Source organism: Acomys russatus, chromosome X, assembly GCF_903995435.1.
Source record: "Acomys russatus chromosome X, mAcoRus1.1, whole genome shotgun sequence".
NCBI classification, from domain to species: domain Eukaryota; kingdom Metazoa; phylum Chordata; class Mammalia; order Rodentia; family Muridae; genus Acomys; species Acomys russatus.
In genome coordinates, this window is record NC_067169.1 from 47,443,182 (window position 1) to 47,457,140 (window position 13,959).

At 35.4% G+C, this 13,959-nt stretch overlaps 1 protein-coding gene across 1 annotated transcript in view; it reads right to left on the reverse strand.

The window, feature by feature from the left end:
- Positions 1-13,959, reverse strand: part of LOC127184601 (heat shock factor protein 3-like) — a 54,084-nt gene that overhangs the window by 4,225 nt on the left and 35,900 nt on the right. Inside the window, exons 6-11 of the mRNA XM_051140947.1 lie at positions 10,246-10,321; positions 9,946-10,007; positions 8,465-8,549; positions 8,156-8,286; positions 1,093-1,308; positions 70-169 (exon numbers count right to left, since the gene is read on the reverse strand). Coding sequence (XP_050996904.1) covers positions 70-169; positions 1,093-1,308; positions 8,156-8,286; positions 8,465-8,549; positions 9,946-10,007; positions 10,246-10,321 — 670 coding nt within the window. The remainder of the gene's footprint in view (positions 1-69; positions 170-1,092; positions 1,309-8,155; positions 8,287-8,464; positions 8,550-9,945; positions 10,008-10,245; positions 10,322-13,959) is intronic.

Below are 13,959 nucleotides of genomic sequence, written 5' to 3' on the forward strand. Positions count from 1 at the left end.
ATATCATTCTATTTTTTTAGCAATGAATATAAATGCAGGAAAGTCACACATTTGAGTTGATAAGCTTACCTCACTAAGGTGATCAAAGTCATAATTCACTGTCTTCACTGATAGTAATGAATTTAGCTCTACGAAATTCTCTTCAGTATGCTGTGTATTCGTTTTATCACTTCAGTGAAAAACAGATAGGGAGTGAAGGTCAAAACATAGTATTTTTACTTCTAAGAAAGAATCTTTGAGAAAATCCAACAGACAGTAAGTTGAAAAGATTATGCTGGCTTCTCAACTAAGAAACCACAAGCCAATACTGCAATTTTCAGTTACAGATATCTCACTTCCAAACTATAAAGCCTACTGCTGTAAGAATGCAATATGTGATTCACCAGTTATAACTCAGAGTAGTCCATTTCTCAGTCAAATTTCAGAGCTTTCAACCCAATGAACTCAGAAAAAGGATGAACAGATTATTATCAAGAGTTGTTACTTTATGTGCATATCTATGAGTCTACAGTGAAGTTTGGGGTCAAACTGAAGAAGGTCTTTTGGGTGTGTTTGTCAGGAGGATATTTATATAGCAAGCCATTGTGAACTTTACCCGTTGAAATTGGGCGATAAATGAGAGCTAGTAATGAGGAATAATACAAATATAAGATGAGAAAACATTCAAACAGACAATTGCAAGAACTGCTGACAGAGATGTGCTGACAATGGAGCCTTTGTGGCGCCAATTTGGTAATATTTTTGAAGAAGCATACACAACTTTCAAGTTTCAGGAAGAAGGCATTGCTTCTTTTTTCTTATAGTTCTGCTCTAAGAAGGAAATGTTACTCTTATTTCAGAGCTAATAATGGGTATAGAATGGAGTATTTTACACTAACAATGTTGTGTTCTCATTTTCATACCAGAGAAGAAACACTAAATATATTATCAGAGTATATCTGTAATACATGACAATCAATGACAGTGTCAGGAATTGAGGTATCTAAGGGAAATGCTTCTTTAATCACATCAAGCTTCCCTCAGCACACTATTAAACATTTTTCAAAACCATGTAATTGAGTGCCTAGATTAAAGATGGAGGACACTGAATACCTGTTGATTACACTGTTACACAGAATGTCTGATTCATTGTTGATCAAAATTGAATCCTGAGAAGAAAGAACTAATTCTGAAGAAATATTCTTAGGTTCCTGCTCAGAGGCTTCCTCAATTATTTGGTCTTGTAAAGATGGCATGGTCAATTCTAACGGAAAGGTCAGTGAATGATCATTCATAGGTATATTCTGAAGTGATGCATTAGGATGTTTTCTGAAAAATAGTGCAGAAAAATATTAACCCGAAATGTTGCAAGAATTCAAATCACATGGGCTATTATATATTCATTTATATTGTATAAGCAGATTTGCAATGCTCAGGTAAAATTTTTTTTTTGTGCCACTATGCTTTCCTTTACTTTCATTTATATAATATATGATACAATGCTCAAAGGTACTGACAGACGATATGATTATTTACCAATTAATAATATTATTAGTCATTCATGAAGCATAAATGAACCTTAGAAACATGCTAAGAGAAGTAAACCAAACACGAAAGACCACTTGTATGATTCTATTGATATTAAGTGTCCAAGATAGTCAAATTTAAAACTTAGAGACACAAAATAAGTTTTATATATGGGAATAAAAAATAATATCGGGGTAATCAAAATACTCTCATGATGAATTATGAGGGCAAATGAACAACTCAGTAACTGCACTATAAGGAACTGAAAAATCCTAAATATAGATATTTTATAATATAACTTGTATTCACACATATAACTTATATAGACTATGTTTCAATTAACCAATGTCTAGGTGAGTAAAATGTATATACATATATACAACAGAATATTATTATTATTATTTTAAATAAATTCATTTAATTTTATGTACACTGGTATGAGAGTGTCAGATCCCTTTGAACTGGAGTTACAGACAGTTGTGATTGCTGGGAATCGAACTCAGGTCCTTTGGAAGGGCAGACAGTGCTCTTAGCCACTGAGCCATCTCTCCAGCCCCCAGAATATTATTTATGAATAAATTCTGACACTAAACTCTGTCACATCAATTTTAATTGAGAAATAATTATGGGGATTATTTTATTGTCATTTAAAGGAGGAAATGTAAAGGTAAAATGTAGTTCTTTGATTGTTACATTATATAACAAATGATATAAGCTTATATCAAAGAAAAGATACAAAAGCCACACCACAAGCTAAAATTTCCACTGATTAGTGTATAACTATAGCAGAGGTTAATTTCATCAAAGTTTTAATGATTTCTTTCTAGTAGAACAATGAGGAGGTGGAGAGATGGATGACCAATCAACAGCACTGCCTTTCAGAAGATTTGTGTTCAATTCTCAGCACCAATAAGTTGGTTTATAACTATTGATAATTTCATGTGTAAGTGATCCAAGGCCCTCTTCTGGTATTCATGGGCACAAGGCACACAACTGTTGCCCAGACATACATGCAGACAAACACCCATGCAGCACATAATGAAAAAAACTTATATAGACTTATTAAATCTGATTAGTAACCACATTTCTGTAATTTTTTTCTGAGTTGAAAATTAGAAATCTCTCAGATATTTGAACATCTACACATTGAATTTAAGAAGGCAAATTATCAAGTCAACTTTCAGGTTAATTTGTACAATTATAGTTGTTTGATAGATTTCTAATTTAGGCCTCTAGAGGCCATAAATCTTTCTTTAGCAATGGTTTTTAGTGTACTCTTATTTTGAGATGTGCCTACTGTTAGGAATATTTACCCCTGTTCAATTGGCAGACATAACACTTACTACCCAGATGGCTTTCATACTGTTGGCTTTAAGATACATATTTCTATGGCTCATCTATCTATCTATCTATCTATCTATCTATCTATCTATCTATCTATCCATCCTTTGTGCAAAATTTTAACTCAAGAACTATTATTGTAGTTTTTTCTTAAAAATATGACTCTTTAAACACATTTCTTCCTAAAAATACATTTGTTTTATCACACGTGTATAAAACAAACTATATACAGCAGGGAGAACCATGTGACAATTATGAGTTCTATAAATGTTATATTCATAGTGGTTTGGCTATTTGTATTTGTCAAGCGTGAAGTAAATGTCATTCCTGTCTTGTTGAGTCTAAATTTCTGAATTAAGTTCAACATCTATCCTATTTCAACTCTAATAACTTAATTTCTTTATCTTGATCTAAAAAGATCTTATCTCCTAACCAACTAAACTTGATTGTAAAACTATATTATCTGGCCTTCAATGCCCCTCAGAGACTTGAGAAGGAATAAAACTTAACTTAAATTCCTGAGTGCGGGTTAGCAATGCGGGTTAGCCGCTTCCAAAATGTACAAATTGACTTAGACAGTTTACTGCCTGAACAGTCAGTCACTCAACACTGTATATCTATAACATTGGCGTCTCGTCTTCAGCTTTCTGGCCCAATTCCTCTGCCAGACTTATTCACAAGGCAGGAACTATGGAGAACTTGCTTACCCTGTCTTGGCAGAGTTTGGCTGTCGACTTTGCCTGCATCTAAACTGCTCATTTTAAGGCAGAATTCTGTTAAACACATTTCTTAAACACAAGTGACTTAGCAACAAATCTCTTTTGTATTCCTAGATGTAGTATACCTATGCTCATTGCTATAATGACTGTTGCCTCAATCAATTCACCCCTATCGTAATATTCTATCCCTTATGCTTTCTTTTGATATTGCTTTAAGCTATTTTATAAACACCTGCATTCCTGATGGTCACTAGAAGGCTTTTCCTTCCACCCAAGGCCAGGTGTGGTGGAACAATCCTTTAATCCCAGCACTTGGGAGGAAAAGGTAGGCAGATTTTTATGAGTTCTAGGCCAGCCTGGTATACATAGTGAATTCCAGGACAGACAAGGCTACATGGTGAGAATCTGCCTTAAAAACAGACAAGGTCTTTAATCCACTTGGACTTGAGTTTTTGTACAGGATGATAAATATGAATCTATTTGCATTTTTCTACATGTAGCCTTCCAGTTAGACCAGCACCATTTGTTGTAGATGCTGTGTTTTTTCCATTGTATGGTTTTGGCTTCTTTGTCAAAAATCAAGTGTCCATAGTTGTGTGGGTGAGTTTCTGGGTCTTCTATTAAATTCCATTGATCAACCAGCCTTTTTCTATTGCAGTACCATGCTGTTTTTATTATTGTTGCTCTACAGTACATCTTGGGATCAGGGATAGAGATTCTGCTGGAAGATCTTTTATTTTACAGGATTCTTTCAGCTATTATAGTTTTTTTCCATATGTGGAGAATTGATCTTTCAAGGTCTATAAATAATTGTGTAGGTATTTTGATAAGGATTAAACCAGAGACACTAAATCTGTTAGATGAAAAAGTAGTGAAGAGCCTTTGAACTCATTGTCACAGGAGACAACTTCCTGAATAGAATGTCAATAACTCAGGCTCTAAGATCAACAGCTAATAAATGGGACCTCATGAAGCAGAAAAGCTTCTGTAAGGCAAAGGACACTGTCAGCAGAACAAAAAGACAGCCTACAGACTGGGAAAAGATCTTCACCAATCCTATACCTGACAAAGGGCTAATATCCAAAATATATAAAGAACTCAAGAAATTAAACACCACCAACCAAATAATCCAATTTAAAAATGAGGTACAAAGCTAAACAGAAAATTCTCATCAGAGGAATATCAAATGTCTGAGAAACACTTAAAGAAATGCTCAATGTCCTTAGTCCTCAGGAAAATGCAAATAAAAATGACTCTTAGATTCCATCTTACATCTATCAGAATGGCTAAGATCAAAAACTCAAGTGAGAAGGGCATGGAGGAAGAGGGAGACTCCTTCATTGCTGGCGGGAGTGCAAAGTTGTACAACCATTTTGGAAATCAATCTGTCCCTTTCTCAGAAAATTGGGAATAGCTCTATCTTAAGACCTTGCTGTACCACTCCTGGGCATATACCCAAAAGATGCTCCACTATACAACAAGGAAATTTGCTTGACTATGGTTCATAGTATCTTTATTTGTAATAGCCAGAACATGGAAACAACCTTGATGTCCCTCAACACAATAATGGATAAAGAAACTGTGGTACATTTACACACTGGATTCTTACTCAGCTATTAAAAACAAGGAAATCTTGAAATTTGCAGGCAAATGCATAGAACTAGAAAAGAACATCCTGAATTTGGTAATTCAGACCCAGAAAAACATGCATGGTATATACTCACTTATAAGTGGATATTAATTCAAATTTGATGTCCTGGATTCTGGGCAGAGTTCTGAGAGTTGTATGGAAGAGTGAGGGGATGGAAGGAACTGGAGGGGTCACGAGCTCCACAGGGAGACTATCAAGGCTTGTGGATCTGGAGACAGGGGGGCCTGCACAAACTGATACACCTAACAGACAATGCAAGCAGAGAAACTAGACCCCATGTTCAGATGTAGCTGATGGACAGCCAATTCTTCTCCGTGTGTGTGCAGGGGAGGGGTTATTGCTGCTGAACCTCTTACATGCACTCTGGTACCCATGATTTGATCACTGCCCCTTGGCAGTGCGACTTTGTGGGCACACAGAGGAAGGGGATGTAGGCTATCCTGATGAGACCTGATGGACTGTGACCAGAAGATGGGGGACTATGTCCCCCTCTGTCAGAGGCCTGGGGGAGGAGAATGGAGCAGAAGGGGGAGGGAGGGTGGGAACAGGAAGATAAGAGCAAGGGGCTAACAATCAGGATGTAATGTGAATAAATTATAATAAATAAAAAAATCAATGAAAAATAAAAATGGGAAAAACCCAAAGAGACAAAAAGTCTAAACAAATGTTTAAGCATTTAATGCTTTAAATGTTCAAATAAACCTTAATATCTAGATGTCTCCCAGTAATAAAACATATTTTAGAATAGCATACACAAATAAAGTTATTAAATATTGGTTAAGATGTTCTATTTATAGCTAGGCATGGTGGCACACACTTGCAATCCCAGCACTCAGGGAAGCAGAGTCAGGCAGATGTCTGTGAGTTCAAGGCGAGACTGTTCTACACAGTGAGTTCAGGACAGCCAAGGCTACACAGAGAATCTCTGTCTTGAAAAAACAAACAAAAACTCTGGTGCCTCATATTTGACCATGTCCCCTGGAGGGGGAGACCTGGTGGCACTCAGAGGAAGGACAGAAGGCTACCAAGAAGAGACTTGATACCCTATGAGCATATACAGGGGGAGGAGAACCCCCTCAGTCACAGTCATAGGGGAGGGGAGTAAGGGGAAAATGGGAGGGAGGGAGGGAAGAATGGGAGGATATAAGGGAGAGGATAACCTTTGAGATGTAATATGAATAAATTAATAAAATAAAATAAAAAAAGAAAAAACAAACAAAAATGTTGCCTTTACAAAAAACTGATAGAAAAGTATATGTGTAATTAAAAAAAATGCTTCAAGCCCTGCACCCAAAGTGAAAGTGAAATAGTGACGTTAACATTTTGGTGGTCTGATCAGACTTAAGTCCTGCTCAACAGGAAAAAAAAAATTATGCTTAGTATTGGAAACTTATCCAACTACCATGGACTAACAAAACCCTAAAGGAGAACCTACAAACATGAGTTTGCTGAGCCAGGATAATTCCTAACTATATACTAAATACCTAAAACTACAATATGTGTAACTCTCACCTCTCATCAAAGAAGATTCTCTTTGCAAGAGAAGGAAACTGTTGCAAAGAACCCATGACTCTTCAAAAAATGCAGAAAACAACTGATTGTGGGTGTCTAGCCCCAGTGAGTGCATTTACAATACAACTTCTGCACCTAATGTTCAGGGAACATTGCAAAAGAAGGGGCCAAAAGATAGTAAAAGCCAGAGGACCAGGAAATATTCTGTGAGATTGTCTTCTAAAAATGACAAGGAAGCTATACTCACGCACCTCAATAATATGGCTGCCTAAACAAGACCTGAACAAAGTCATCTCCAACAGACTTGCTAATAAGAAGGGCCCCACCCTAGACAATTACTACAGACACCTAACGGCTTTTGAGAGAGGGAAATTAGTCTTCCACAGGAATGAACCCCGTATTGATTATCCAGTACTGATTTGTCAGACCTGAAACCATATACGTACAAAACACCCACTAAAAGGACTCAGCGGGTTGCATGATTAATGCATATTAATGCATATATAAATATAAAACTGATAAAGAAAGAGAAACCACAAATTTGAGAGTGAGAATGGTAACATGGGAGTGGTTAAAGGGGAAGGGAGAATTGATGTAACTATATTTTAATTTTTAGCATGTATACAAACTCTAAAAACAATTCAGTAGGTATGTGGTGTATGTATGTGTGTATGCTTGCCTATGCATTTGAATGTGGAGGGCAGAGGTCAATATCAAGTGTCTTTATCTCTCCCTTGTTTTTCAGGACAGAGTCTCTCTAGTCAATGTGGAGCTTGCTATTTATACTATGTTGGCTGGTCTGTGAGCATGCAATATCTGGCAGTTTCTTTCCTTCAGTGCCAGGGTTATGGAATCCTGTCACTATGCCCAACTTTCACGTGGTGCTGGAGAACCACACTAAGGTCCTCAGGTTTCCATAAACAAGCACTTTACCCATGGAACCAGTTCCCTAATCCCTGAAAATCTCAAGTTTGTTGAACTTTCCCCCCCAAATATCTACTTGCTATATTTATTACATTTGTAATGTGTACTAATTTATTTTTTATAGAGTGAAGTCATTCAACCTAGGTAATTCTGTGTGCTAGGCAATTACTTTATGAATGAGCATTGGCTTAAGCCCTTTAACTTATTTTCCTTTTTAAAATACGTGTAACAGTTTTCTATAAGAATTTCATACATTCAACATGTAATCATCAACATACATGCATGTATATATACATATATAATGTTGTGATTGTGCTGTGTAGCAATAAAATCCAGGTCAAACTGCTTTGTAAGTATTTTTTGTTGTTTATGAACATAAACATAAGCATTTTAATGGACTAAATTACTACTGTATAAAAATATACACAGATGAATAATATATTGCTAATGTATCATCAGTATTATGTTTCATTACCAATATATTGCCCACAAACCTGCTTACCCATCATCTCCACTTGGCTGGTCTACAGATGAAATTAGCTTTTTGGAATTTCTCCAAATTGGTGAGACTCTATCAAGGAGATTTTTATATTTGTCTTCAACAAATTCATAACCATCTTTTAATATCTCCATCTAAATAAAAAGGTTAGAGAAATATGTATCTAGTATTTCTTGGATCATAATTCATACAATTCCCATTGAAAGTCTTTAACGATTCTGTAAAAATAACAGGAACTAGAACTAGATATTTCATTAACATCACGTTAGTTGTTAACCCATTCACCACCACCATTTTGCTTTAAAATCTTACAGCTTCCTTCTGCATTTCCTCTGGAATATGGAAATCCTGATGATCCCGTTCAGAATCTGAAGCTCCAGTTATGAATGGTAATGACCTGTAATGAGACCCCGAAATTTAATGTCATAAATATATTAATGTTGTAATGATCGGCCAACTCTGTTGTATAAAACCCAAGTTTTATTCACCCTTTGACATATTCACATCAGAAATTAGTGCTTTAGGTCTCAGGTCTTAGTATCAAAAGTAAAGTACACTGCACATTTAACTTAAAAGTCACTTAAAAGAGTGGGAGATCATTTGGAATTGTATCTCTGTATACTAGTCACCTTTCAGAAGGTTTAAATTTTTTAATGCACCTTGTAATCTAAAACTAAAGCAAAAATTAAAATCTCTTTGAATTATGTCTTATTCTTGAGCTAGGCCAAACAAAAGACAGATAAAGCCTGGGACATTTTACTACATTCAAAGTAAATATTCACAGTAATTATGGTGTCTGGATATGTTTATTAATGGATTTTAGTAAGGACTAAATTCCTTCAAGTAACTTATGAATATACAATTCTATATACTGAAATTATTAAGTAAATATGATCAGAAAATGGAAAGCAAACTAAAAATGAGGAATTATGTAACTAGAAAGCTATCACCATACAGCATAATAGTATTATAAAATTCAATTAGAAATCTTCAATTAGAGACTTCAGCGTCAATCTCAACCATCCAGCAAGGTAATAGTGCAAGTTGGGACTTCCAGCCTTGCTGCAGATCTTCTCTCCGCCCCCATTCTTCTGCATTTAAACAATATTTAGGGCAATATAGCAGGTGAGCCTGGTTCCCCAATGTTCACATTCTGTATTCCCCCACCCTTACTGATTTCTCTGTACACTTGTCTCCTTCTTTTATCTCTCTAAAAGAACAGATGCTGGCTTGGTTTACATGGTCTCAGGGCCTCAACTTCCTTGGAAATGAGGCTGTTATTCATTATTTGAGTGCGTATTTATACTTGTCTTTTTCACTTTATATTTAACAAAAACTCCCATATCCTTCCCTCCTCTTTCTTCTTCTTTTTGCCTCTCTCATCCCCCTTTTATATATGTTCCACTCTTTTACTTCCTTCATTGCAACCTAATGGTAACCACTAGTCTCAGTGTGATTTCCTTCTTGCTTTGATTTCTCATATTCACCATAACTAATATATTAGTTTGTATATTGCTGTAAGTGTCCATTCACTTCTTAAAACAATTGATTCTTAAGGAGAAAGGACTGAGTACTTTGTAGTCAACAGGTATGTTATTTTCATAGAGGGTTTATTGATGGATAATGATGTGTTTTTCTTTTCTTAGTAGGTACTTCCCCCCCCCCCAATGGTACATACTTAATACATACATTGTGACTTGTTCAGAACTAAAAAAATAGGAGGAACTCAGTAACAGATTTAGATGAGAGAATAAAGGCATTGCTGTAGAATACATAAGAGTCAGAAAACTCACCTTTTCCTCTTTTTTAGTGCTGTATGGTTTCCAGTCATAGACTCAAAGATAAAATGGAGTACCTGCAAACAACAGAGACCATTTTAGCGATGACACCATTCTCTATGTTTGGTAAATCAATAATAAGACAGGAAAGTTGCATGAGATTGTAGAAAATACAGGTATAACTTTGTATAATTATCATTTGTTTTTCACAAGACTTCATATTGGATCTATTTTATATTTAAGCACAAAATGACATCAAATAACAATAATTCCCAGAAAAGAAAAGCAATGACTCCGTTAAAGAACAACTTATACCTGGGTCAACAGCTGCTGTTGCTCAGAGTACTTCTTTCTTAGGTTTGTAACTTCAATACATAAGTCTGAATAGTCCCTGAAATATAATAGATTACTTGAATGAAGACAGATATTACTGTTTCTCAAAATTTGAAAATAAAGTATCTTTAAAAATGTTGAATTGTCTGAGTTAATAGTATCCATTATGTTCTTCACAAAATTATACCCTTATTATCCTAATGGAATATTATTGCCTTTTAGTTTAAAATTACTGCCTTTATTAGTTAATTAGTTCACCCAAACTTCAGAGCTTTGAGTTTTTAGTGGTGCTGATAATAACACAGAGCACTGCACATGCTAGGAAACCATTCTACCACGACGTTGCATGCCCATCTCATACACTTAAAGTCTTGAATGCTTAGATTAACTTGATACTTTTGAGCTTTAGTGATCAATAAGATGGCAGACATTATATTTAAATTGCTTGTACAACCTACCTTAATTTTTTTATAGACTTGAGAATATAAAATCATAAATTCCTTATTGTTCCTCCAGTCACTGGAGGAGAAAAAGACTTCATACAAGTATATAAGAACAAATAAATCTATAGGTTAGTAGTTTTTATACCAGACTATCACATTTACATTTCTATTAAATACTACAAGAGACACATGCTATCATATTACATTTCTAATACTGAATTAGTTTTTATATATAAATTGTCATTGAATTTTGTGTTTTAAGAATAAAAAATATTCTCTTTTCTTAATAGAGTTGAATGTACTTGCTTACAGATATGCTCCCTCTCATCAGAGGCACTGCTTGAAGTGCACAATGTCGGAACATATCTTTGTTCAAAGAGAATAGAAATGATACAGTTAGAAGCATGAATACAAAACTTGGGATATGTTAGCAGCACTACAATTATGGTGTTGGAGAATATCAACTTGGTTATGAGCTTTCCTAGGCTTTGAAGTTTAGTTTGGTTACATACTTTGGAATGTAAGTACACTCAACGTTCAAAGGAGCCCACAACAATTAGCCATAAACACAGTTCCATCAGTGAATGGATGGAACTAGAAATTATTATACTGAATGAGGTAACCCAGATGCAGAAAGATAAACACTATATGCTCTTTCTTATTTGTAGTTCTGATCTCTGAGTATTGAGATGTGAGTGTATAGACTGGAGTTACCACAAATACAAAGAAAGCTAAAAGGGACCAAGGAGGAGGATGAGGGGTGAGTAGGATGAAGAGGAGGAGAAGTTCTAGTGATGGGAATAGCAGGACACAGGTCCCATGAAGGGGAAATGGGGAGAACTGAGGGCACTTTGACTGTGAATGGGGAGTGTATTAGCATTCCCTAAAGAAACAGAATCAATAGAATTAATATATACATTCAAATGGTTTGTTAGACTGGCTTATAATGATGTGGCTTATAATAACTATATGTATATGTTGAGAATTTCTTACTCTTCTACTCATTTTGAAATATATATTAACAGAGTACCAGAATCTATTCACAGTCTTCTTTCTGACTCCTTGCCTTTCTGTGTAATGACTATCATTTCACTATTGTATTAAGTGGGGGGAATAAAGCTATACTTAGAAAGTACTATGCTGTTTGTCTTGTAGAAGAATATATTCCATATATAGTTAAGGTAACTAGGAATGGACTTGTGACAGCTAATCTTGCTTCTCAACTTGACCACATCTGGAATCAGCTAAAACCCAAGCTTCTGGGCACTCCCATGAGGGATTTTCTTGGTCAGATTATTTGAAGCAAGAAAACACACCTAACTCTGTGCCACACCTAATGGCAATCCTCATAAGAGGACAATGAAGAAGGAAGCTTTGCTTTTGCCTGGTTGTCCTCAGTTATCACTGGCAAGTTCACCTATCCTATTGCTGAGCGATTCTTTCACCAGTATTAATACCATTTGTGGGGTGGGAATTCCAATGTAGACTTATGATCAGCAGTTCTCCAGAAATTCTCCAAGTCTCTAGCACCAGATTGGGACTGCTGAGACAGCTAGCCTCGTAGACTGTGCACTTACTGGATTCTCAGTTTCTCCAGTGTGACACAGTCATTATTGGACTACCCAGATTGCATCTTGTAAGTCAGTTTAATAAACCCACCTTCTTGGCTTTTTTTGTTTTTGTTTTTTTGAGACAGGGTTGCTCTGTATAGCCCTGGCTGTCCTGGACTTGCTTTGTAGACCAGGCTGGCCTTGAACTCACAGAGATCCATGGCTGCCTCTGCCTTCTGGAATGCTGGGATCACAAGTGTGTGGCATCATGCCCAGCTAATAAATCCCTTTTTAATATATATGTATATATAATATTATTATATATCTCTGTATAGTTTGTATCAGTCCTGTATCTTTAGAAAACTCAACAATGAATAATTAATAAGGATTGTGGTAGCAGGAGTGGAGTATTGCTGTAGCAGATATGCTCATATTGTTTGGGGGAGGACTGTGAAGGATTTTGGAACTCTGAGCTGGAAACAACATTTACTATTTAGAGTTTAATGATCTATTGTTGTTACTTGAAACATAATACTGAGAGTAGCTCAGGCAATGGAGGTCTGGCCTATGAAGTTTCAGAAGAAATCAAAGACACAATTAGGGACATTCTCATGATTAGAAATCTTTGGAGGTGAAACCATTGGTTTACTGACACAATTGATACTAGTCATGTGGGGCTAAGAAATCAGCTGTGATTAAGACAAGGTCAACATTATTGATATGAAATCTTCTGGGAATGTTTCCTCAGCGTCAACATACAGAAACTGTGGTCAAGAAGATGCCAAGGCTGCTTCAAATGGTGGCAACAAACATTCTTGGTAGCCAAAGCAAACAGATGATGGTCAGGTTTTAATAGGAAGACTAAGAGTAGGAAAATATTTTAAAGAAATCCTTGTTGCTTTGGACATAGAGAATTAGGTTCTGGTTCTACATCAGTAAAATAAAGTTGGCTTCATAAAATCTTAATGGAAATTTACATCTTGATTTTCTACATATGGGATATCATGTTAATTTGGGATTTTAATATTTAAAAATCTTACTCAGGAGAAACTCAAGCAATGATAACCTGTCTTTATATATCAGCAATTCATGAAAACACACATATATATATACTGAGAAAATGTGGTGATTCTACATATATTTAAAAATCTAAATATATTAGGAATGGAATAGAATATATTAAAGTCAATTTATGAGAGAATAAAGTAGCTTACTATCATCTTTCCACCTGGTTAAACATTAAGATGCCTTTGACAAGCCTCTAAACATGCAACAGCACTGAAACTTTGGGTGATAAGTTTTTTTTCTTCAATTCCAAATTCTAGAGTTAATTCTTTGTTTTTTGTTTTTGTTTGCCTTTTACTTTTAAGATTATAATTTAAGTACGTTCTCTCTTCTCTTTCCTCCCTATGAGTCCTCCCATATATCTCTCCCTGATCTTCAAATTCATGGCCTCTGGGCTGGAGAGACATCTCAGTGGTTAAGAGCACTGATGCAAAATAAGGTCGATTTTGATACATTGGTATACAATTCAAATTCAAGATTATTATTCATACACATTAAATATAGTGCTACTCTAATACTGTGTACCTATACAACTCAATTATAATACAAGGTTTACCTCCAATACTTTGAAGGTGCTATTGCAGGCTGTTTAGGATAATTAAGTAATACAAGTTAATTGTTAATTGATCAACTCATGG